Source organism: Setaria italica, chromosome II (genome assembly GCF_000263155.2).
Source record: "Setaria italica strain Yugu1 chromosome II, Setaria_italica_v2.0, whole genome shotgun sequence".
NCBI lineage: Eukaryota > Viridiplantae > Streptophyta > Magnoliopsida > Poales > Poaceae > Setaria > Setaria italica.
In genome coordinates, this window is record NC_028451.1 from 38,761,173 (window position 1) to 38,784,959 (window position 23,787).

A 23,787-nucleotide genomic window follows, 5' to 3' on the forward strand; every position below is an offset into this window, starting at 1 on the left:
ATCGGAAGCCGGATCGCTTGTATTTCATCTTCGCCTAATCAATAGTTACCCTCGCCTGATGGAAGATCGGGACCCTTGTTCCCATCAAGCGGTTATCTGTAGCCACACAAATTTTAGGAGCTACTCCACTGCTACATACTCCCTACGTACCACAAAGACTGTTCGTTTAGAAAATTATAGACAAGATAGTAGTAATGCTAAAAGTCCAAAGTATCTCTAATAACTTTTCTTAATCAAATGGATTACTGAGTAGAATTAATTATACATGCACGCTTGCAGTAATTGTCGGACCTATTAGCCTTCCTTATTTAGCGAGTCTAGCTCGGGCATCGATGGTGAGAGTAAATGATCGATTTGTTAACTGGGATAGAAGGTATTATGAGAGTCTTTGTTGGATGGTCTAAAAGTTATATGAACACTCTTTGTGGGACAAGTTTTGAAGGCTGAATGAACAGTCTTTGTGGGTTGGAGGGAGTATCTTGGGAACAAATAATTATCCATGTTTCACAAAAAAAATCAAAGAAAGAAAATATTAAGAATAAAGCCAAAGCTAAATCTTAAAGGAAAATAAGGAAATTGAGAGGTGAGAACGAACCAATGAACGACTACACACAGAAAGAAGGCAAAAATTGATCATTATGCATATGCTTAGGCCCTATTTGGATCCACCCAACTAGCAAAAATTAAGTAACTTTTTTTTAAGCTAGCTCAAGTTTAGTTGGCTAAACTTTAGTTGGGGGTGTTTGGATCCTAGCTAAATGCTAGTTGTTGAAAGTAAGTCATCATAGTACCCTTCATTAATTACACATTTATCTCAACCATCGTTGGTGCCAACGTGACCTATTCTGTTTGTGTTTCGGCGCCAAAGCTTTCTTTACCTCTGCACGATGGGACATGCAAGTTGGTGATGGCGGCAGTCTTCTCGGGATTGGCCTCGATTCCTCAATGGCTGATGATGAACCCGAGTAGTTTTCTAGAGGGTACACTGAACACGTACTTTGTTGGGTTCAGTTTCCACCAGTATGCTCGCAAGCTTGTGAAGGTTTCTTCCAGATCCGCAATGAAGTCATCGGGATTTCTAGTCTTTACGACCATGTCATCCATGTACACCTCTATGTTGCGGTGTAGCTGGTTCTTGAAAGCACTCCTGGATGGCTCGTTGATATGTGGTGCCTGCGTTCTTTAACCCGAAGGATATTGTGGTGTAGTAGAAAGCTCCATATGGGGTGATAAGCGTGGTCTTGATATGGTCTTCTTCCTTGAGCACTACCTAGTGATACCCCGAGTCAAGAAAGCGAAGTAGAGCGCACCCGACCATTGAGTCGATGACTTGATCAATCCTATGGAGCCCGATGGGTCCTTTGGACAGTGCTTGTTGAGGTCGGTGTACTCGACACACATCCTCCACTCGTTATTCTTTTTTCGCACCAAGACAGGATTGGCTAGTCACTTTGGATGATAGACTTCTTTTATGAAGCCAGCCACGAGTAGTTTGGTCAACTCTTTTCTGATGGCTTCTCTCTTGTCTTGAGCGAATCAGCGTAGTCGTTGTCGCTTGGGCGTGGCTTTGGGATCCACGTTCAGTGAGTGCTCAATCAAATTCCTAGGCACCCCTGGCATATCAGATGGCTTCCATGCGAAAATATCTCGATTGGCCCAAAGAAAGTTGATGAGCGCGTCTTCCTATTTGGGATCCAGCCCTGAGCCAATCAGGGCTGTCTTGGAGCTGTCGCCGGTCTCGAGGTCAATTGCTTTGATATTGACTCCTCCTGCCGGCTTGACTTTGGTTACCCCCGACTTTTTCTCTGGAATTTCGAGTTCTATCGAGGACAATTTCTTAGAGGCAGCGAAGACTTGCATCATGGAGTTTGGCACCAGGGTAGTCGCTACCAGCTCCACCACTTCTATGTCGCAGTCGTAGGATTTCTTCATGTCTTCGCGCAATGAGAGTACTCCCTTGGATCCTGGCATCTTGAGTACTAGGTACACGTCATGCAGGATGGCCATGAACTTGGCTAATGTAGGTCTTTCGAGGATGGAATGATATGAAGTTTCAAAGTCAGCCACCTCAAAACGGATGTACTCAGTCCGGTAATGATTCTTGGTCCTGAAGGTAATTGGCAAAACCACCTGACCAAGGGGTACAACCGTGTTCCCCGGGACAATCCCCTAGAACGGAGAGTTCATCGGGGTGAGCATATCTGTTACATCGAGGCCCATCTTCCTCAAAGTCTTAGCGAAGAGCATGTTGAGACCGCTGCTACTGTCGATGAGTACTTTTGTGAGGTGAGAGCCTGTGACAACTAGATCCAGGATGAGAGGATAGTGTCCTGGGTCGGAGAAACTAGTCCACTGATCCTTTCTTGAAATGGTAATTGGCATCTCGGACCACTTGAGGAACATAGGCGTTGCTGGTTCAATGAACATGATTTCCTGGAGGGCTAGTTTCTGGGATCACTTGGTAAAAGTACCCGAAGTGCCGACAAATATGACATTGACGATGTTGGATGGGTTCTGGAATTTTCCTTTGCCGTCCTCGTCTTCGTCTTCTTTGGCCTTTCCCTTGTCCTTTGTCCTAGAAGGTTCTGGCAGATCTTTCATGGCTCTGCGAAGGCTTATGCAGTCCATCGCAGAGTGCTTGGAGTGTGGGTGCCATGGGCACTGCTTCTTTAGGAGCTCCTTGAATGGAGTCCTTTCTTACTTTCCATCGCTCTTCTTGGAGGACTGGGACATTGCCGCAATAGTGTTGTCTGGCTTCCTCATTTGATTTTGACCACCCGAGTAGTTACCTTGGTTGTCATTGGGGTGATCGTTGTGATTCTTGTCGTTGCGTTGGCCATTGGTCTGGTTGTTATTTGTCTCCTTTGTTATGACTAGACTCGAAGCGCTCAACCTCCTTGTCTTCTTCATTTGCCCAGGCTTGTATCATGGTGTTGAGAGACTTGATATCCTTTGGGCATCTTCTGCCAAAGTCTTGGAACATCTAGCGGTCATAGAGACCGTTCTGGAAGCACTCTATGGCGTCCTTCTCCGTGATATCCACGACAGTGGCCTTCTTGTTGAAAAAATGGCAGAAGTAACTACGCAGGGCTTCGCCTTGTTGCTGTTTGACTTGCGACAACTCGATCCTGTTACCAGGATGTTGCATCGCTCCCGCGAAGTTGTTTGTGAACGCCGCTTTCAGCTGACTCCACGTGTCAATGAAATTCCTTTCTAGAGACTCGAGCCAAGTGAGTGGCCCTGCCTCCATGCAGATGGGGAAATAGATGACTTTGGTATCATCGCTTCCTCCCGCTGTTTGGACTACTAGCGAGTAGCACCCCAGCCATTGGACTAGGTCCTACTTACCATCATACTTGTTGGTACCTAGAAGTTTAAACTTGTAAGGTAGAATCATCTTGCGTACTCGGCTTGAAAAGGCAGGGAACCCGTCCGTGTCTTCTCCCGAGTAGTCAACTTCTTGCTCGCATTCACAATGGAATCCGTTGATGATCGTACGGGCGTCAGGAATTTGGTTGAGCTGCTGACGGAGATCACGAGGTTGCTCAGGCTCTTGGCGGGGTCCTCGGTGGCTGCGGCCTCCTGAGGGTCTTGTCTAACTACCTTCTGCCCTGTGATGACTAGCCCTGGGTTGCTCAATTCTAGGAACCTCATTTCTAGGGGCTTTGAGGTGACTTGGATACCTGCAGCTGCTGCCATGGTGGGAGGAGGTGCGTTGGACTGAGCTAATCAGGTTGTCCCGATCAAGTAGTTCGTACGCGTGCTCCGCCAGTCGAGCTAGTTGCCTGGTGTATTTGTCTTGCACCATCGCTCGAGTAAGTAGATTGATGGACGTGATGATGGTGAGAGGGCCGTTATGTTGCACGTTGACATTGCTTCAAATGTGTGATCCAAGTTCATGGTGGGTAGGTCGTTTCCAAGGCGGCGTCGACGTTCTGCTCGCTTTGCATTTCTTTCTTTGCGGCATGCCCTTTGGCTTTCGGTCTCTTCTTCTTGTACGTTGGTGGAGAGTTCATCCACCGACACGTCGTCTGGATGGCGCTCGCGTCGTGGATTTCTTTCTGGTTCCTCTTTGCCGTCGTTGGCCCCTTGAGGAATGATTATGGTGAGTAGTTCCCGTTCTGGGGAAAAACTGGCCAAGCTTGACGTGATGATCTCTATAGAACCGTCTTCGTAGATAGGCGACAGACGTGTTCCTTCCTGGTATGGCAGCTTGTCGAGGTACACGACAAGGCGTGACTCATTGTCCTTGGCTAGAGCTAATGGCTTCATGTTGGGTTAGTAGACGAATCTGTCTTGAAGAGTAGATGTGATTACCAGACCCTGTTGCGAACCTGATAAGGGAATCTCCTCGTCCGGATCCGAGTACTAGTCAAGGCCCTCGATCAAATCCGAATTGGATAGGGATCTGGATAGGGTGGTTTGGAAAACACCACCTGTGTTTCAAAGTCCGAACGAGAACCGAGTTGTATCATAGACCGATTCACACGATGGCTCATGCGCCAACTCGTGGGAACCAGTCCGATTAGTGGGAGAAGTCGAGTTGTACTTGGACTTGTCCATGGAACCTCGGAAGAGGTTGAAAATTTTGTTGAACTTTTCAACGAAATCCTCCAGAGCTAGGCGATGGAGGTTGATGTCGTAGTGCTTCTCCACCGGGGCCAGCGGATGTGGCGGTAGAAGTTCCCAGTGTCATCCGTGATGTAAACCTTGGAGCCGAAGACGAACATCGCGCCTACTTCGAACTATGGATGACAACGGGCACATTACCCGCGGGTAGAGGGTTTACAAACCCACACCTGCGAGGCAAACCCTGTACCCGTACCCACGCATACCGCCCGTCACGGGCAAGAACTTGTGCCCGCGCCCGTGACCCGCGGGCACACCCGTGCCCGTGGCGACGGGGGCGGCGGAGGGGGCGGCGGGCAGCAGAGCGAGCTGCAGAGGGGGCAGTGGGCGGCGGAGCGGGCGGCAAGCTGTGGGCAGCGGGGAGGTGGCGGCGGATAGGTGGCGGCGGGCAACTGAGCGAGCGGCGGAGGGGGTGGCGGGCGGCGGAGAGGTGGCGTGGGAAGGTGGCGGTGGAGCGATGGCGACGGGGAGCAAGTGCGGGCGGGGACTGGCTAGGAGCGAGGGGCGAGGGTGAGCGGCGGAGAGGTGGCTTGGGAAGGTGGCGACGGAGAGGTGGCGACGGGGAGCGAGTGCGGGCGGGGACCGGCTGGGAGCGAGGGGCGAGGGCGGGCGGCGGGGAGGTGGCGGCGGGGTGCAGGAGCGGCGGAGCGGGGGACGGGGTGCGTGTGAGATGGTGGATTGGTGGACTGTGGGAGGATAAGGATAGATAGGAGGACAAGGGGTCTACTGTTAGGCGCAGGTTCATGGGTTTGTCGGCATGGGTAAGATATTTTTATGCCCGCTAATTTTTTTCCTACGGGCACAAACTCAAACCCGCACCCATGCCCCTGGGCACAAAATAGCACATGTATCCTTGCCCTACCGGGTTTTTGCTCGCGGGCACGAGGGTAATTTCTGCCCGTTGCCATCCCTACTTCGAACGCAATGATGGGTTTGATGATGACTTGAGCCATCGAGTTCGTCGGCAGATCTTTGGTGAGTTCCCCTACTTAGCACGCTAGTTGTCGATGTTTAGACCCGGCAACCAACCGAGGGGGTACCTGAGGTAGTATTTTGTGCGTGGGGCTCACTGAAGACCAGGAACTCGAAGGTGAACTTGAACGCACGATTTAGACAGGTTCGGGCCGCTAATGTCACGTAATACCCTACGTCCTGTGTGTTGGTTGGTTTGTATTGATTGATGATATGTTTGGAGGGGGTCCCTGCCTCACCTTTTATTGCCGGAGGCAGGGTTACAAATCGATTGTTGTACAAGAGTACTAGTCGGATTCGACCAGAGAATCTTACACTAATTGCTACGAGTAATTTTCTGATCCATAACTAGTCCTTGTCCACCACGTAGACCACGCCATCCTGCACCGTAGCCTCTATGTCTGATACATCTTGGTGTACAGCCCCGTATTGTAAGAGTGTCCAAGCCTCCCAGTGGGCCCAGAGGTGTATGGTCGACACTATCCACAGCCAAACACATCACTTTGTTGATGGATTTAGTTTCAAATCCCCCTGCATTGCCTTTTGGGCCACATTGGCAGGAGCCTGCATAGTCCCCTACATGCCTTTCATATCTTCACCAAAGGGATCTTCACTTTCTTCATCGGGATAGTGATAGTAGTATTGGTACTACTACTCTTCCTCTTCAAACTACCAATATTCATAGGACTGCCATCTTGACCTCTATCCTCATTTTCATTGTTCTCCTCCTCATCATCCCTATCACACGGAATCTCTCCAAGAATGCAAGTAGATGACCCATCAACAGTTATTCCTTCAAACATCACTTCAAGATCTTCTAGACACTCTGAAGGGCCATACTTGAGCTTCTTCCTCTCAGGTTGTTTCTGAAAAAAACAAAAGAAAAATAAGAACAAGTACATTATAGTGGACAGATGGAGAGACAAACAGAACAAGGACAATTACCTTAGTGTGCTTATCCCAAAATACTTCGCTTGCCACAATACCGCCTTGAGGAGTCTTGCCAAGTCCACTTTGTTTGTTACAATAGATCCAAAAGGTGAACAAGCCCTTAAGTTGATCCTATCTATTCTTGAACTACTTGTGCTCCTATTTCCATCCCTTATTTGCTCAACACAAAGGTCATAGAACACCATATTGTTGTTGAAACTGGTCCAATTAGCCTTGTCAAAGCTACCCTCCTATTTCATATTCAGATTAACATACCATGAGCACTCATAATAGAATAATGAAATTACTAATCAAGATCTCTATACAGAAAATAGAAGTATATCCATGTGAAACAAGCAATTAACAATTAACACACAAACATTTGTGAGGCACTAGCATTTGTCAAATAGAAGCAATTAACAATTAACACACTAACAATCTATCAACCACGTACACCGCAACTTAAGTTTGGATCCACTTTCTCACCTGATTTCCATGGCCAACAACCTCTTCGACATCGTCTTCTTCTTCCGGTGAGGCGCCATAAGACTCTGAAGTTGCAGCATGAACGCGGCCACGCCCACCAGCGGCACTTGAAGTTTGGCCAGTCGACCGAGAAGCCTGATAAGGCTGCGCTACAGAAGGATAGGGTGGCGCAACACTGTCACCATGGCTGACGTTGGATACATGACCAGCACCAGCACCACCACAAGCAAGGGTGCCATGGCCGACACCTGGGACACTGCCACCGCGGGTGCCACCGGCCCCACGGCCGCCGCGACCTCCAAGGGGGACGCCTGTCTGGGTACCGTCGATGCCATCTGAGGCCGCTCGGAGCGCGTCGGCCAACGATGCACCCAAGATGTCCATAAAGGACAATTCATCGATGTCCTACGCCTTAGAGTTCAGGTCTAGCTCACCAATAGCTCAGTCGACAAAGGATGAGGCCGGCGTGCTTAAGCTTGCACCGTTGTGGTTGGGGGCCGAGGCTGACGCGAATGTGGGGATGAACGACCGATTGTGGGGCGAGGCATTGGCTTCCCAAAACAAGACGGCGACGGCGGTGGCATCCTCCAAGCGAACCATCTTGCGCCGGCGGAAATCTACTGGCGGTAGAGGTGGGATGGGACGGCGCGGTGGAAGGTGAGGGGCGGGCGGCGTGGAGAAGAAAAAGGGATTGGGAAGTCTGATGGGTGCGGCGCAGTGGACGGGGCGGCTTACGGGAAAATTGGACCGAGAGGAGGGGAAGTTAATGCTTATGTGGCAGTGGGTAATATCTCCGAACTCATATGGGCATTTTGGTCTTTCAACAGTTTTAGCTGGTTTAGCTGGGTGGAACTAGCTAAAGGATTTTTTAGCTGGGAGGAGTTTTAGCTGGTCCTTTAGCTGACCTGTTTGGATCCAAATCAACTAAATTTAGCTAGCTAAACTTTAGTTGATGGATCCAAACAGAGCCTTAAGCCAACCACACTTAGGGGGTGTTTGTTTCCTAGGGGCTAAACTTTAGCCCATGTCACATCGGATGTTTGGATACTAATCAGAAGTATTAAATATAGGCTAATTATAAAACTAATTGCACAAGTATTAAATATAGGCTAATTATAAAACTAATTGCACAAAAGAAGACTAATTAGCGAGACGAATCTATTAAGCCTAATTAATCCATGATTTGACAATGTGGTGCTATGGTAACCATTTGCTAATGATGGATTAATTAGGCTTAATAAATTCATCTCGCGAATTAGCCCAAGACTTCTGAAATTAGTTTTATAATTAGTTCATATTTAGTCTTCCTAATTAGTATCCGAATACTCGATGTGACAAGGGCTAAACTTTAGCCCGATGATCCAAACACGCCCTTAAGAACCACCAGCCAAAAGCACAAGAAAAGGAGAGAGCAGAAGTTATGTGTGGGTACCACATCACCGGCACACCTTATATTACTATAAAAGTTTGACAACCTGTCAAGGTCAATCCTTTTTCTACCTAGTTGACCACCGAGCCATAAGTGCCACCTTTGTTTGGTTACAAGAAATTCAGGTATCTGAACATGCATCCCGATTCTTACGCTTTTGTGCGTGGTGAATTTGATCTCCAGGATCAATTCATACTGGCTTTGAATCTCTACGCGAGCTAGCTGCTACACATGTTTCGTCAATGGCTCTCTGATCAATATATAGGTGGTTCTTTGTTTGGACTTCGGATGCACTTTTTGATTCTCTAGATTGGGTTAATGACACTAAATTATAACCTGATCTTTGTTATTGCTAGATAGTGGGATGAGACTAGATGATCTAAATGTATGTTAACCTGATTATTAGCTTGATCCTAATGCCCTGAGCAAGCTTGTGAATTTGTGTGGCGTGTGTATGGAACGCGCATGAAGTTCATGTCGTAAATAAATTTGATGCACATGGTATCCATTGATGCAAAATATTTAAACATCATTTGTTTGCAAATATTTGATACGATCCAGGCTATGAATTTGTCCACGCACACTCATCCATCCAAGACACTTACTACTTTACATATATCATCATTTAGCACTGTTTTTACCTATATTCAGGCTAGGGGATTACAATTTGGTAGTCTGATTCACATGCACAGATGAAATCATAATGATTCAAGGAAATTTTAGTCTTGTACACATTGATAAAAAAAATGGTGGAGGGAGATAATGGAAGTTATGCAACCTTCCACGCGCATAGATTTTGGCACTCAATTAATTCTATGCACCTTGTTACATGTTCTTTCCCCTATATATGAATCAGTTTAATTGTCACATTGGATATATTTATGCAACCAATTTTATTTTGGTTCTGTAGTTTCAAACACTACTGGTCATGATGGGGAAGTAGTCGGTATATACTAAGTATATATAAATGGAAAACTTCTAGATGTTTTGTCATAGTGATACAATTAACTTCTACATTTAGGATTTGGTCTAAAATACAAGGTGAAATGAATGCGATTGCACTAAAATTTCAAAAACAGTAAGTGTAGGCAAGCTTGTGATCTTGTAGGCATGTGTATGGAACGCGCATGTGAAATTCATAAATATATGCGATGCACACGCTATCCATTGACGGTAAAAAAAATTATATAACCATTATTTGAAATCATTGTGGTTGATTGAGGCTAAGAATTATGAAATTAGTACTGTTGACACGTGAGATTGGCATCGGTCGTCAATGACACATTTTAGTGTAGCAGATTATAAGATGCCTATCTAAAGATAGAGTTGTGTTTTTTCTAGCCAAAAATAAATTTGCTCAAATCTAGTAACCGGTTCGCGTATCCGCTCAGTAATTTGAATTCTCTCTTTTTTGTTAAGCAGCAATTCAAATTCTGGTTTGAGATCAGGCGGTTAATAAGGCCGGCGGCAAAATTTTCAAAACGGTAAGTTGTTGCCTAAACAGTAAACACAACCACAACCGGACTCGAGCCGGTCTGTTTGGGACCTGAATGGGCGAACCACACCACACTCGGAACAAGACGATAGACGAGGGCCAAAAAGGTAAATAAAAGGGGAAAAGAAAAGGAAAATTAATTGGGAGGAGGTTAGAGCCAAGAGAGAACGCGAGCGAGCGAGGCCGGAGCGCAGGCAGGCAGGCAGGCAAAATCAGCCAACGCGCGTCCACGCCATCTCTTCCCATCCCACCCAGACCAATCGTCCATGGAAACCCTACAGCAGCAGGAGCAGCCAGCGGACGCCGGGATGCCCCCGGGGCCCGAGGGGACGGCGGACGCCTCGCCGCTCCCGCCCGCGTCCGCGTCCGATGACTTCACGCCGTTCGAGCTCGACGCGGCCGAGGTCCTCACGCGGCTCAGCGGGAGCAGCACGTCCACGGGCGGGGGCGGCGCCTCCGCCGCCTCGGGATCCTCATCCCCGAGCTCCGTGAACGACGCCCCGCCGGCGCCCGCGCCCGCGCAGGAGCTGGCCTTGCCCCTCGGCGCCGGCGCCGGTGGCGATGGAGAAGACGACGAGGACGAGCAGGAGGTGCCGGGGAGCCAGCGGAGGACGAAGCGCTACCGCACGATCGCCGAGATCTACCGGGCGACCGCGCGATTCGCGAGGTTCAGCATCAAGGAATTGACGAGGTAGAGCGGGGAGGAGAGAGGAGAGATGCTTGCTTGTAATTACCCCTAATCCCTAGGGGGTAGCTTGGAGTTTGCGCGGTTTGTGCTTGTTCTCGCAGTCTTCTTCTCTCACTAGGAGAGTCATAATCTGGAGCCTGCAGATCAAGTGTAAGAAACTTTCCCTTTGCAATAAATCATCGGGCTTGCTTTCTTTTGTTTCAGTATAATCGTTCTCTCATCATATTAGTGCTTGGCCCTGGTCGCTGTTTCTGGTGCTCTGATCTATGCTGGGTCGGGATCTAGTCTTGCTAGCTCTGATATATGCTCCGTGTGATGTGATTGATGGTATAAATGGAGACTACTGATCCGATTGTTGGCACCATGGATGATCAGACAGAGTTTATGATGCGGTGCATCAAAGCAGCGTGCATGTAGATCATGTATTTAATTGTTCCAATGCGCATGCGAGGGTGTTCATCAATCGATCGGGATCACACTAGACATTTCATCATTTCGGCATTGTTTTTTCTGAATTCGAGCTAGGAATTGCGCTTTAGTAGTCGAATTTTTAGCAAGGATGGATGGATCTGTCTTGATTTTAGGAAATTATCATTCTGTTGTATATGTTGTTCAGAAACCGTACATGCATATGCATATAGAAGCTTCCCTGCTCAAAGCAGATTATTTGGCATTTTTCTTCTATATAAGCATTGCTTGAGTTCAATTGCCATGTTGCTTTGATTTAGGTTACCGACTTACTTTGATTCTCGAGTTTCTATTGTTCGTCATGAATGGGGAAGTTAATTATTTACATATTTAATAGGATTGTTGAAATATGAAGCTTCATGTATGTACAAAAACCTAGTATGAGCGCATATTATCGCTGCCACCATATATATGCTTGCTGCAGGCATGTAGTATTTTTGCAACATGTTATAGCTGTGAAAGCAGAAAAGATAATGATTTCGTGATATTGGTGGTACCGTGGTAGTGATGATGCCTAGGGCTGAAGAGGGGTAATAAAGATGTTTAGTTTTGTGATATGTTATACATACTCCTATCTTGATAAGTGAATGATGTCTTAGTTTTCAACATGGGCCTAGCTAGATAACTGTAAAGAGACCGAAAGAAAGCAATTATGAAGCTCTAACTAAACAAGCTTGGTACTGCATATCCTTGTCGTAGGCCATGAAATTTTGTCATTAGCCACTATATTGAAGCATAAGTAGTGAAGAAATTTGAGACTTCTACTTACACCCTAGTGAAGATAGACAAGATGATTGTCCTTAGTTTCACGTAGTTGACCTCATGAAAGGTTGTATATTGACACTAGCTAGCCTATCATCTTCTCATTATGCGACCGGGCAAATTAAATTTTTCTCCATCTTAAACTAATTCGACCTATGTGCTCTGTTTTTTTTTCACAACTCTGAAATACATTGGGGTTGGCAAGTTGAGCCATCTATATGGTTATTCCAGGATTGATGAAATATGAACCTTTCGATGTATATAGAAGTAGCTATAAACCATGCATATTTTCAGTGCCACCATATGTATGCCATGCACTATAGGCAGTTGTATTATTCTAAGCATGTTATCAGTACTAAGAAAGAGCAGGAAAGATGATGGGTTTTCTGATGCCGGAAGTGATGTTGGGTTTATCTCATGATCGAAGAAGAAATTAATTGCAGTTATGCTATGTGTTATATGTACTCCTACCTCCATATATAAGTGAATATCTTAGTTTGTAAATGTGTCATGGCCGATAAGAGGGACTTAGGCACCATTTGGTAGGGTTTCAGTTTCAGTTTCTTAGCAGAAAACGTAGAAACCCCGCTAAACAATCTAAACCCATGGTGTTTGGAAATAGAAACTAGCTTAAACGTTTGTACTTTTAGAATACACAAGGGATCAGAGAAACCCATGAAAACTTGGTTTCTCCTTGTTTCTCACTCAAAGTACCTGAAACAAAAATAGAAACCTTGGTTTGGCAAATGGTTTTCCAATAAATAGAAACACTTTCGGAGAAACATTATTAGGAGGAACTAAAATAGAAAATGGTTGCCCCTAAGAGAAAGCAACTAGTTACTTTCCAAAAAAAATAAGAGGTTAGATTGTTAAGCTGTGGGAGAATACAAGCTGTGTCTGGCTAACCAAGCTCATCAATGTATATATTTATAGTAGGCGACGCTGTGGTTAGCAGTAGTCAAGCGGTTGTTTTTCTATTAGCAACTAACAAAGTCCTCAAATTATGTGAGTTCAGGCAATGTCGATTTATATCTGTAAATGATTAATTAACTCATCTTTTTTTAAGCAGAACTCAAGCGTCTTTTATAAAGCTAGCTAAACAAAGTCTTAATGTAGTCATAATAAAACCGAAATATCTTTTTCTAATTAACCCTGAATGATTTCTGTTGCAGTTACATACATGTGGTCAAACAAAACTGCCAAATCTTCATGGATGGATCCCACCTCGACGTGGGCTCCTCCCCTTCGCATAGCCGCAGTACGCAAACCAAGGGAGCAGTCCAAAACCAACCGAAGTGGCTAGGATGCGTATAAACACATAACCGCTTGATGAAGCCTAATTTTACTGCAGCCCAAAATGCAGTTCTGATGTTAACAGTTTGCAAAGCAAAATCTACGTAAAAAAACTCTTGATGACCTTTGAGTAGAGAGCTAATCAAATGACATGGAGTACGGTAGCCATCAACGGGATCCTCAAGACGAGTGATTACAGTTGGGCTGGGCACCCTGTCGTCACAACGGGAGCTGGCTCACAGGAGCAGTGGCAGCCCGACACTGCAGGGACATGCCTTATTGGTTAGTGCAAGTGCGTTTCAGATGACAATCTGTCCCCCGGGCAGTGAACCTGACGCAGCATGTGGCCGCAATCCTCATGAGCGAGGGGACCGGAGTGAGGTGTCACCTTATTACAACCCCTCCTGTGTGAGTGTGAAACTGCGTACTGCGAAAGCTGGCCAGATCAATAATAGATCATGAACGAAAACATCATGCTTTGAAGTATCAGCAAATGTTTATTCGTCAGTTCGTATTAGGATTTAGAAATTTAGGACAATCATCTGGAAGTGTGATTTTCATCTCGTTGTTTCGGCATGCGACGGTTGACTGACTGACTGGTCAGACCAGACCAGGATCCAGTCAAGTCTAACCCAAACTCACTGAGCTTTTTTAGGTTCAGAGAAGGTGCATGGAAATTCCTGTCAGCTCTGCCTGATGAAAAGCAAAGGGGCTAGCTCCTTATCAATATTTAACTGTACATGCATCCGAAGTATGCATCCTCAAAGCCATTCACTGAACTTGCACTGAAACTCAACCACAGTTGCCCATGCTCTGAAAAGCGCAATTCCCATCTGCAGCTAAGAGCAGACAGGAGGTGACTGCAGGAGGCAGCCCATGCAAAAGACAAAGCAAATAACAACACAGGATGGGAACAGGTGACTGAAGAAAAAGAAAGCACAATCTTTGAATGAATGAACAACCATCTTTCTTTCTTCAGTACCACACTAGCACCTCTTTCAACATACAAGTAGTGCACAATGGAGAGTAAATCGTCTATCAGCAGGACAGAACAATATTTGATTACAGGAAGCCTGACAAAAGTGCTTTTTAATTCAACCAGTCGTTCCTGAACCGAAGGACTTCACTATGGTGCTTACTCTTGCGCCAAAGCTTCTCGAAGCAATCTTCTTCCCTGGAACATGGAAGGGGTTCGAGACAGCATCTACATATGCGGCATGGAATTTCCTGAAAAACTGAGCAAACGGAGATGGACATGAGCTGGTATTCTTTTACCCACATAGCAGAGGCAAGCATAAGCATCAAATATCATGTAAACTAAAATTGGTTACACAAGCTTATCTCAGTGCATCCCCAAATAAAAAAAAAACTCCAGAATTTCTCAGAGAACCCTTCCTTTACAGAACTTTGACTGAGAAACTGAACAGCTGTACTACTAATGCAAATATCTCCGTACTACCCAGTGAAATGAAATATTACATATGGTGTATGCATGTTCGACACACATATTAACATGTTTCACTAAAAATGGTACAGTTAAACAATGTAAGAACTTACATTTCGGGCATCTGCATCTTTGACATCAAGATCAGTCGTGACCATAATAAATTTGACCTTTGTGTTTGTCAAATAGCCATAACTGTACATGGTAGATCATAATAATTAATCAATCTGTTAGTAATTGGCAGCACAACATCAAGAAGGGCTGTGCTTTCAGAAGCTGGTGACACGGAGGCACATAAATATTTAGTTGATAGCCATTGTTTCAACTTATTCGTGAATAATCTAAGTGCAAAAAATTCTGAAAAAAGAAGCGATAGATCTTTTAAGTTTCAGTAGGGTCAGATGCCATCGAGAAAATTAGGCACTAACTAATTCCTGAAAGATACTCACACTTTGTAGTTCTCAGTTGGGTAGAGAAGACCCAAAAATGTCTCATTCAATGTAGGCGCACTCCTTTTAGGATTGTTTACTGTCAACAGAATGAATGTAGAGACAAGTAAGAAAACAAATAATATAAATGTTACAAACCAAAATGATATAAGAACAGCACTCGAAAAAGGGTGATGTCTGTATCCAACACTATATGCCAAAGAACCACACGAGTTAAGACTACTCTGATGAGATGGAAGGAAACAACACAGTCCGTTATAATTATCTAGAACCACCGTGCTTCTACGCATGTCCAACTCCTCACAAAGCAGGTCTGCAAATTTGGCAACTGCAAGTTTTTGTCCCATATGCCACATGATTTTTTTTTGAAATAATATGCCACATGATTTCAATCTGCTCCCTTTTGCACAAGTTGGATGGATTCTCTAATCTTTAATATTTACAGTAAATAGATAGTTGCAGGACTAGATTTTGATTCCTCTGACCTGAAACTAGTGATGCAGATCCTAATTGAGTTTTGAATTAACTTCAGAGTAACAAGCACACAATTTAACAACCATGGCCTCCTCCACAAATCATAACAGCATGCGTACGGACACGCACAAGTAGAACCCCAGCGCTAAAAACAAGGCCACCTAGATCTGGATCACGATGTGCAAACGGGGCGCGCGCGGGTAAGAGACGCTTAGCTACCTCGCTCGTCGATGACGTCGAGGGAGCAGTGGACGATGTGGTGGAGCTTGAGGGCGTCGTCCGCCTCCGTGAAGCTCTGCAGGTACAGCGGGTTGTTCTGCACCACCGAAGGAGACAGCAGAAAGTGAGACTTCTACTCAGCTCATGTGGCGTCCGCGGTGAGATCGCATCGGATCAGATCTGCACGATCCGACGCGAGGGGCGAGTGGGCGGCGGGGGTTCCTGACCTGGTGTCCGACGACGGCGACGCAGACGATCATGTTTTCGCCGGGAAGTAGAGAGAGTCGATCGCCGGAGAGGCGGAGAGCAGTGGGAGGCAGAGGCTGCCGGACGGCGGCGGCGTCCCCTCCCGCGGAGTCTTCAGACCGCGGGACACGAGGCTGGGGCGCTGGGCTGTGCCTGCGTGGGAGACCGGGGAATGAGAAGGGAGACGACCGACGGAGCCAGGAACTCACTAAAGAAGATCGGGCGGTCCAAAAGAACCAACTCCCAAACTGCGCGAATCTTGACGCAGTTCCCACCCCAAACTCCCGCACATACGAATGTATACTGTCAATTGATAGGGTCAATCCACATGATTACAGAACAAACGATGAACAATGGCATGCCAAGTTCAATGAAATAGGCAAAGTTGGACCAAACAGAATACAGCTATTGCATCAACCGTAGAGCTTATTTTCGTCAACCTTTGTGTCCATGTTACAAAAAAAATCAGTGTGGCGTTTTGCAAGAAGCTCACAGAATAATTCAAGTTCTACGCGAGACATTTGCTCCAAGGCTTTCATCCGTGATAAGATACAAAATTTAACAAACGCATCTGCAGCACCACACAGCAGCACAGAGTACTTTACAGCATTTTCAGTCTTTGACCCACTGCAGGACGGCCCTGGAAGGTGGATCCTGGATGCACCAATCTCCCAGAGCAGCTGTGATGAAAACACCTGAAGAACAGGCACAGAAGTGATAGCGACAGTAAGCAAGAAGTAATATATTAAGTGCAAGGACCCAAAGGAACTTTTCTATATACTGTGGACTTCAATCTGAACTTTTAGGCAGTAATTTTATGATTGCCATGACATGGGCAAATGAAATTTTGAGTTCTGGATATGGTATTGCACTTGCCAAGAAATTTCCATATGCTAGTATTGACCAAAAAATAGAGGGTATACGTATTATCCATCATTCAAGTATGCCCAAAAAGCTATTGCACTAAATTCATCGTTAAAATTTCTGCACAACAATTTTTTCCGACAGGTTCTCTCTTGTATGATAATAGTAGCAAACCCTGTGTCCAAATAGAAAAACTAAGTCGTTAAGGAAGCACAAATGACGCACCGCTCCACCCTGATAAGCATTAAGCAATTATGTTATTATTATAACCCCATGGCAAATACTGGTGTTCAAAACATGTTAAGCCCACAACTTCATCACAACCAAGTTACCACTGATTCCATTGGGCTCTGGTCATGCAAGCATCCCATCCCCATAGACTCTGCATAAAAGGAATAAAATTGGCCAATAGATGGCTGAAGGTTTGTTGGACATCAACTAAATAGTTCCCAGACACTAGAAAAAATAAGTAAACATAGACATCTGGAGCATCGCTATGACCCAAAGATAATTGTTACAGAAATCCACTCAGTTATGGTGAATACCATGTAAACGACAGAGTGACAAATGACAGTATCACTAACAAAGCCAAAAAAATTGATCTGTTGCTCTCCAATTTCATGTTTCTCTAGAACAGAATTCAGCTTCACAGCACCATTATTCGACAGGAACTCTTTCGAATTAAACAACAGCCACATCATTCTACAAGTAGGTGAAGGTTGCATCAATTTTTGCTCTGATCCTACAATTGCAGAGAATCCGAATCGGTGGACGGACTCACAGATCAGCTCTTGACGAGCCTCCAGCGGCTGAGGGCCCTGGCGACGGGCGGCGTGAGCGCGATGGTGATGGGGACCCTCACGGGGAGCAGCGCCTTGTTGCAGAGAAGCGCGAGCGTGAGCGCGCCGCCGCTCGACGCCACGAGCTCCATCGTCCGGTTGCGCGGCGGCCGCTCCGGCCCTTCTTGAAGAACATCACTCGGCCTGGGCGGGAGTGCGGCGTCGCGCAGGGCCTCGTCGCAGGCGGCGGGGCCGGGGGCCTGGGCGGGTGAGGCCTCCCCGCCGACGGCGACGCCCGGGGAGATGCCGAACCTGCGGAAGACGGCTTCGACGTCTACGTTGTTGTTGATGGCGACGTAGAGGCCGGCGATCGAGGCGCAGGAGACGGAGATGTGGACGCCGACGGCCACCTTGCCGTACTTCTTGACGAGATGCTTAATCCGGCCCGAGAACGCCATCGCCGCCGCGGCTGCCGCCGGCGAGGTGGAGGTTTATGATTTGGGGGGGCGGCGCTGTGACGGCTAGGGTTTTGGTCGTTTGCGTCGGGTCGGATCGGATCGGTCACGCACGGCGGAAGCGAATGCGCTGGATGGTTCCGAGTAGCGACCCGCGACATGTTTTTTTCCTTGGAAGAAAAACCCAAGCAACCGGTCCACGGCTTTACTTTAGATTTAGTGGGCATTAAAGCTGAGAAGAAATTGACATACTATGTCGAGAAGGACTGGAACAAAATTGTGGCAGTTGTGGCAACTTAGGGGGCGATTGGATCCTAGCTAAATTTAGTCTGTGTCACATCGAATATTCGAAGGCTAATTAGAAGATTAAATATGAGTTAATTATAAAACTAACTGCACAGATGGAGGCTAAACGGCTTGACGAATCTATTAAGCCTAATTAATTCATCATTAGCAAATGGTTACTGTAGCAGCACATTATCAAATCATGGACTAATCAGGCTTAATAGATTCGTCTCGCCGTTTAACCTCCATCCGTACAATGGGTTTTGTAAATAGTCTATGTTTAATACTGCTAATTAGTATCTAAACATTTGATGTGACAGGGGCTAAATTTAGCCCTGGGAACCAAACGGCCCCTTAGTTTAGGACTCTAAGACTCTAACTAGAGTTATGGGAGGATCCATGAAGTAAAACTCTGAGCACGTTTTACTAAATTCTTGAAATTTGCATATGCTTGATCTCATATAACTATTTTTTTCTCAAATCATCCCTTCTTGTTCATGTATCAAAGCAACTCCAGTAATATCCCTATTCAAGCTTCTACCCACGTAGGGATCGGAAAAAAAAAACCCACTCCAACAGGATCTCTACTCGGATCTCTAGAGTAAGGAGGCACCCAAATCCGCCCTCTAGCCCCATCTCCCACGGATGCCAGGGGAGGCAACCCACTCGACCTTTGTTTCTCGTTTCCACATGTTAAAAATATAGATTGAACACTGACAAATGGACCCCACATGTAAGAATAAAAGTAGGGCCTCATTTGTGAGGGCTTTTGCTGAAGTTGATGGTAGAAAACAAGACCCCAAAATTTGGGTAGCCCCTACTCAATAAGGTAGGGATCCGAAGTAGGAACTATTATTAAAATTGCTCTAAGCCATTACGTGACATTCGCTGTACTCTAAATAGCATCTATGGCTACCTGGAAGGATATTGAACAAACGCTGATTCTAAGAAAAGTGAGGCCACCGCTTTAACTTGAAAAGGACTTCGATAAATAAGTGATTTAAAATAGGAAAAAGTCCATTTTACTCCTCTTACCTATCCACTTTGTCCACTTAACTCCTAAACAAAATTTTGGCTCACTCACTCCCCTGAACTATTTCATTTGGTCCAATCTACTCCGAATTAGATTTCTCTTTTTTTTCCTCCCGGCTCACTTTACTCTCCTGAACTATGTCATTTGGTCCAATCTACCCCTAATTAGATTTCTCTTTTTTTCTCTCCCTGTATGAGTTGAACTTTGAGTTCAAATTTTATCAGCAGATACAAAACATGATGATTTATGTTAAAAAATTATACTAAGAATTTTTCATGTTTATTTTCATAGGTTAGGAATATTTAATTTGAAATTGATCTTAGATATATAAAATTGTACAAAAAGTAATCATGAAAAAATTCCAATATACTTTTGTAACAACTGACAAAATCTGAAATTAAAACTCAACTCGTACACGAAGAAACAAAAAAGAGAAATCTAATTAGAGATAGATTGAACCAAATGAAATAGTTCGGGGGAGTAAAATGAGCCAAAATTTTGTTCGGAGGTTAAGCGGACAAAGTAAATAGGTGAGAGGAGTAAAATTGACTTTTTTTCTTTAAAATATTATACAACATAAAAATGCACCTTCCAAGTAGGGGGCCGTGAAATTAAGTCTACAGCAGCGGGACACATTGCCGTATTTCCAAAATGGTTTTTGTTTACCAATATAATGTGCATATATGTTTTATTATTTACTCCACTATAAGCTACATAAATTGATGAAAAACAGTGCAAGTACAAACGGACAAACGTTCGGAACAAGAAAAGATATCCCAGACAAAAGATGTTGTTGAGCAGCTAGAGTAAAGCAGCTATGATAGAGATCATCCAGGAAAAAAAAACAAGACAAAAAAAAATTGGTACATGCTGACCAGTCAAATGGAAAAATTACAAGGAACAAAGAAAGAGGAGCACTAGGAAAACTTATCCATCCACATCCTTCCAGTGGGCCACCGTCCAGGCCCCGGTATAGCGCCGCCACCTCCACCTGTCCCTCCTCCCCCCGTCACCGTCGTTTCCACGGAATCTCTCGGTCTGTCCGCTACCCGTTCCTCGCCGTTCCAGAAGCCGCCACCCTCTCCCCTCGCCCGCCGCGCCGCGCCGCGCCACAGCAGCCATTTGAGCCTCAACTCCAGGGCAGGCCAATCCAATCTCTCCGCATGGCCTTCGCAAGCTCGCTCCTCCCCGCTCCGGTCTCCCGCGTCCGCGCGAGCACCGCGCCGGAGCTCGCCGCTTTCCCGACCGCCAGGAAGGCCGTATCCCTCGCAGCCGCGCGCCGCCGGGGATCCCGGCACGGAGGTAATGGAGACATGGAGTTCATTTCTTTTCGCCTCTGCTCGGTGCGCGGCGCCTGCTTGCGGATTCGTTTGACTGTAGGAACTAGGAAGCTGTTTGTAGAAATTCCTGAACGAGGAGTCTTCTACTCTTCTGGATATACTACTGTGCTCATTTGTCAGACTGGAAGTGGCTCAAGTGCCGAACCCAGTAACCATTACCCGTTCTTACCATCATTTGACGTCCAAGCTTAATCAAGCATCAGTTTTTATTATGTACCATCATTTGGTTCTCAGAAGCTTGCGGTGGAAATCATGCTTTCCCTTTTGCTTCACCGTGATACATTGTTCAGGAAGCACACCCTGATTCGAACTGCACACCTTGAGTTGGACTTCGCAGGAAGTAGTACTGGCCAAATTGCAAACTAGGATAGCATTTTAGTATGGAATTTTTAATTCTATCTGGACGCTGAGTCTTCGGTCATCTTATTTTCTTTAATAATGTTACAGAGATGATTTGGATGATTGGATCAATCGTAGAGTGATTTCATAATCCGATTTTCATTTGGCCAGCTTTTGCTTTAACCGTGGTTGTACTGATAAGGCAGTGCTAAAGGAATAATATATAGAATTGTAAGCCTGTAACTGTAGTGTGCCAAGTTTATTTCTTTTCCTGTCAAAGTTTTTAGTTGTGAAGTTCACCAAAACATTTTGTCTTGCTTAACACAGGGTAGGGGATTCCATTCCATCAAATACATAGGTGAACATGTTCACCCTGACTCCAGAAAGATAGGTCATAGAGTACGGATGTATGATACCATTTTCTATTTGACAAGGAATGGCTCGGATGGAATTTAATTGTTTAATGCTGAAAAACACCCATTTTGTTTGTGCTTTAGTTCCTATAGATAGAAGAGCATCCTTTATTATCGCTTGCCATGTACTTTAACTCTTTAATCGACCGAAAGGTACTAACTTTTAGTATTTATGACGTTTGGATAATCAGTGAGGGCTGAAGTGAATGAATCTGGAAGCACTTTGGCAGTTGATGCTCTCTCACAAGTTAAACATGTTCTGCTTCCAGTCACTGATCGCAACCCTTACCTTTCTGAAGGCACACGACAGGTTCATCAGTTTCTTCAAAGTATTTCAATCGTTTATATGTATTCATAGCTAATCTCTTATGGTGTTTGAACATGTAAGATATAGGCCATACAGAATTTATAGATAGCCACATCTCTTTTATTATAGTCACCGCAACATGTGAGTTGTAATCATTTCTGATTTGCATGACTTTAGCACCAGACCCTCAGATCTGGTGAATGATTGGCAGTGCAATTTTATTTCTGGTATTGCATGTATATAGTGATTGTTTCAGTAAGGAAGATTTATTAATACCTTTTATGTTGTTGACTTATTTTGTACATTCTTTACTTCACCATCACTGGCAATAGTGTTTTACCCTTTTTAATGGTTGAATGATGTATCAGGCTGCAGCCACAACCGCTTCTCTAGCTAAGAAGTACGGAGCAAACATTACTGTAGTTGGTATGGTCTCATTTTGAAACATTTCATTCTTCTGGTGTTGCAAACTTTTCGTCCCCACAGCTTAAGACTAATATATTCTGAATCTGTTGTTTAAGTTATTGATGATAAACCTAAGGAGTCATTCCCAGAGCATGATACTCAGATGTCAAGCATCAGATGGCATCTCTCAGAAGGTCAAGCCATTGAAGCTACTTGCACTCTTGCTATTTTGTTACTGTAATGATGACACCCATGCTTGCGCCCAGGTGGATTTACGGAGTTTGGACTGATGGAGCGTCTTGGGGAAGGGAGGAAACCAACGGCAATAATTGGGGAAGTTGCTGATGAGCTGGAGTTAGATCTGGTTGTGCTAAGCATGGAGGCAATCCACTCAAAGCATGTCGATGGCAATCTGCTGGCTGAATTCATCCCATGCCCTGTTCTGCTGCTCCCGCTCTAACATGCACATTGAGCATGCCATGCTTTCATGGCAAATGGTCTGTTTTTCTCATATCGCTGCCTAATGCCTGGATTGATGCGTTGTTTCAGATTTTCAGCTGATGTGGTTCGGCTTAACTTGTGATTATGTGAATATTGCTAAGAAAATGAGATTTACTCTTTCTTAGGTTTCTGTTTGCAATGAGTTTTAGTTTCAGATGTATGCTGCAACTATGGTTTGGTATAGGTATACATGTTTTACTATAAAGAGCTGGCACTCCCTGTTAAAAAGATGTATGTAAAAATAGACTAATAATAGGGTGCAGTGGAGGAAAAGGAAAAAATGGAATAAAAATTTTGGAGATGCGGGGTATCGATCCCCGTACCTCTCGCATGCTAAGCGAGCGCTCTACCATCTGAGCTACATCCCGAAGTGATGACAGCATCATAGAACTTACTTAATTTAATGATAACTGGACTTTGGCCGATAATTTTTATACATAGACGATAAATCATCTGTTAAGACAATATTTCGAGTGATTGTAGCATCCATACATATGATCAGATGCACAGGATGACCGTAAATCCGTAATGTTTGCTTTGCGTTGGTGTAGCGCAGCGCAGCTGCTACTGCTTGAGCAAAACACACCCTCCAAATTAAATATGGAAGATAAAGAGGATCATCCTGGTGGCAGAAAGCTCAGCCAACGCCAAGTAATTCAACTAGTGCGATGCCGGTGGTCCGCACGAAATAAAGCATATATTGGGGACCGAAAGGGTAAAGAGTGCACAAGGGACTACAGCGACCCGGCCAAGATGGAAATTACCACCTGAAAAAATACAATTCTATAAGATCACTCTGGTCTAGTGGTACTGTGGTAGCAGCGGGAACATGCTCCGCAAACCATCTGATGTGTGCACAGCACGGTTTGTATGAAAAAGTTCGAACGCGTAATCCTGGAGAGTGATGCGGCAAATGGTGGCTAAAGCACTCGACACAATTCTGAGTTTTTAAACGTTGATGTTTACTGGATTAGATTTATTACTGAATTTTCTCATTATTCTAGAGTTTGTAATTCAGTAGTTGATATACTCAAGGACGCGGGCCTGAGTAGTCTGAATTGTCCTCATAAACGCAAGGAACA

At 45.2% G+C, this 23,787-nt stretch overlaps 3 protein-coding genes and 1 non-coding gene across 4 annotated transcripts; 1 reads left to right on the top strand and 3 right to left on the bottom strand.

Moving 5' to 3' along the window:
- Positions 1 to 14,074: 14,074 nt before the first annotated feature.
- Positions 14,075 to 16,176, bottom strand: LOC101754010 (trafficking protein particle complex subunit 2-like protein). Its single transcript, XM_004957450.3, has 5 exons — positions 15,966 to 16,176; positions 15,739 to 15,835; positions 15,046 to 15,124; positions 14,710 to 14,791; positions 14,075 to 14,387 (listed from the first exon to the last, which is right to left on the bottom strand). Exons 1-5 carry the CDS (start codon positions 15,996 to 15,998, stop codon positions 14,247 to 14,249), a joined length of 432 nt encoding a protein of 143 aa, XP_004957507.1. The 5' UTR covers positions 15,999 to 16,176; the 3' UTR covers positions 14,075 to 14,246.
- Positions 16,177 to 16,384: 208 nt separating this feature from the next.
- LOC101754404 lies at positions 16,385 to 18,243 on the bottom strand. Its single transcript, XM_004957451.3, has 2 exons — positions 17,630 to 18,243; positions 16,385 to 16,679 (listed from the first exon to the last, which is right to left on the bottom strand). The coding sequence occupies exon 1, from the start codon at positions 18,083 to 18,085 to the stop codon at positions 17,633 to 17,635; it is 453 nt and encodes a 150-aa protein (XP_004957508.1). The 5' UTR covers positions 18,086 to 18,243; the 3' UTR covers positions 16,385 to 16,679; positions 17,630 to 17,632.
- A 2,143-nt stretch (positions 18,244 to 20,386) lies between these two features.
- Positions 20,387 to 22,844, top strand: LOC101754806. The gene is made up of 5 exons (XM_004957452.4): positions 20,387 to 20,702; positions 21,684 to 21,802; positions 22,168 to 22,225; positions 22,321 to 22,398; positions 22,471 to 22,844. The coding sequence occupies exons 1-5, from the start codon at positions 20,564 to 20,566 to the stop codon at positions 22,662 to 22,664; spliced, it is 588 nt and encodes a 195-aa protein (XP_004957509.1). The 5' UTR covers positions 20,387 to 20,563; the 3' UTR covers positions 22,665 to 22,844.
- Positions 22,845 to 23,000: 156 nt separating this feature from the next.
- Positions 23,001 to 23,073, bottom strand: TRNAA-AGC. Its single transcript has one exon. It is a non-coding gene; the product is annotated as a tRNA-Ala (tRNA).
- Positions 23,074 to 23,787: the final 714 nt, after the last annotated feature.

What these genes read in the sequence shown, in the direction of transcription:
- LOC101754010 (XM_004957450.3), bottom strand. Translation starts at nt 15,998, where the DNA reads ATGATCGTCTGCGTCGCCGTCGTCGGACACCAG. An exon ending in TCGCCGTCGTCGGACACCAG is followed by an intron (nt 15,836 to 15,965) that starts GTCAGGAACCCC and finishes TCGGTGGTGCAG; the next exon opens with AACAACCCGCTGTACCTGCA. An exon ending in CGACGTCATCGACGAGCGAG is followed by an intron (nt 15,125 to 15,738) that starts GTAGCTAAGCGT and finishes TTCTGTTGACAG; the next exon opens with TAAACAATCCTAAAAGGAGT.
- LOC101754404 (XM_004957451.3), bottom strand. Translation starts at nt 18,085, where the DNA reads ATGGCGTTCTCGGGCCGGATTAAGCATCTCGTCAAGAAGTACGGCAAG.
- LOC101754806 (XM_004957452.4), top strand. Translation starts at nt 20,564, where the DNA reads ATGGCCTTCGCAAGCTCGCTCCTCCCCGCTCCGGTCTCCCGCGTCCGC. An exon ending in TTTCTGAAGGCACACGACAG is followed by an intron (nt 21,803 to 22,167) that starts GTTCATCAGTTT and finishes ATGATGTATCAG; the next exon opens with GCTGCAGCCACAACCGCTTC. An exon ending in AGCAAACATTACTGTAGTTG is followed by an intron (nt 22,226 to 22,320) that starts GTATGGTCTCAT and finishes CTGTTGTTTAAG; the next exon opens with TTATTGATGATAAACCTAAG.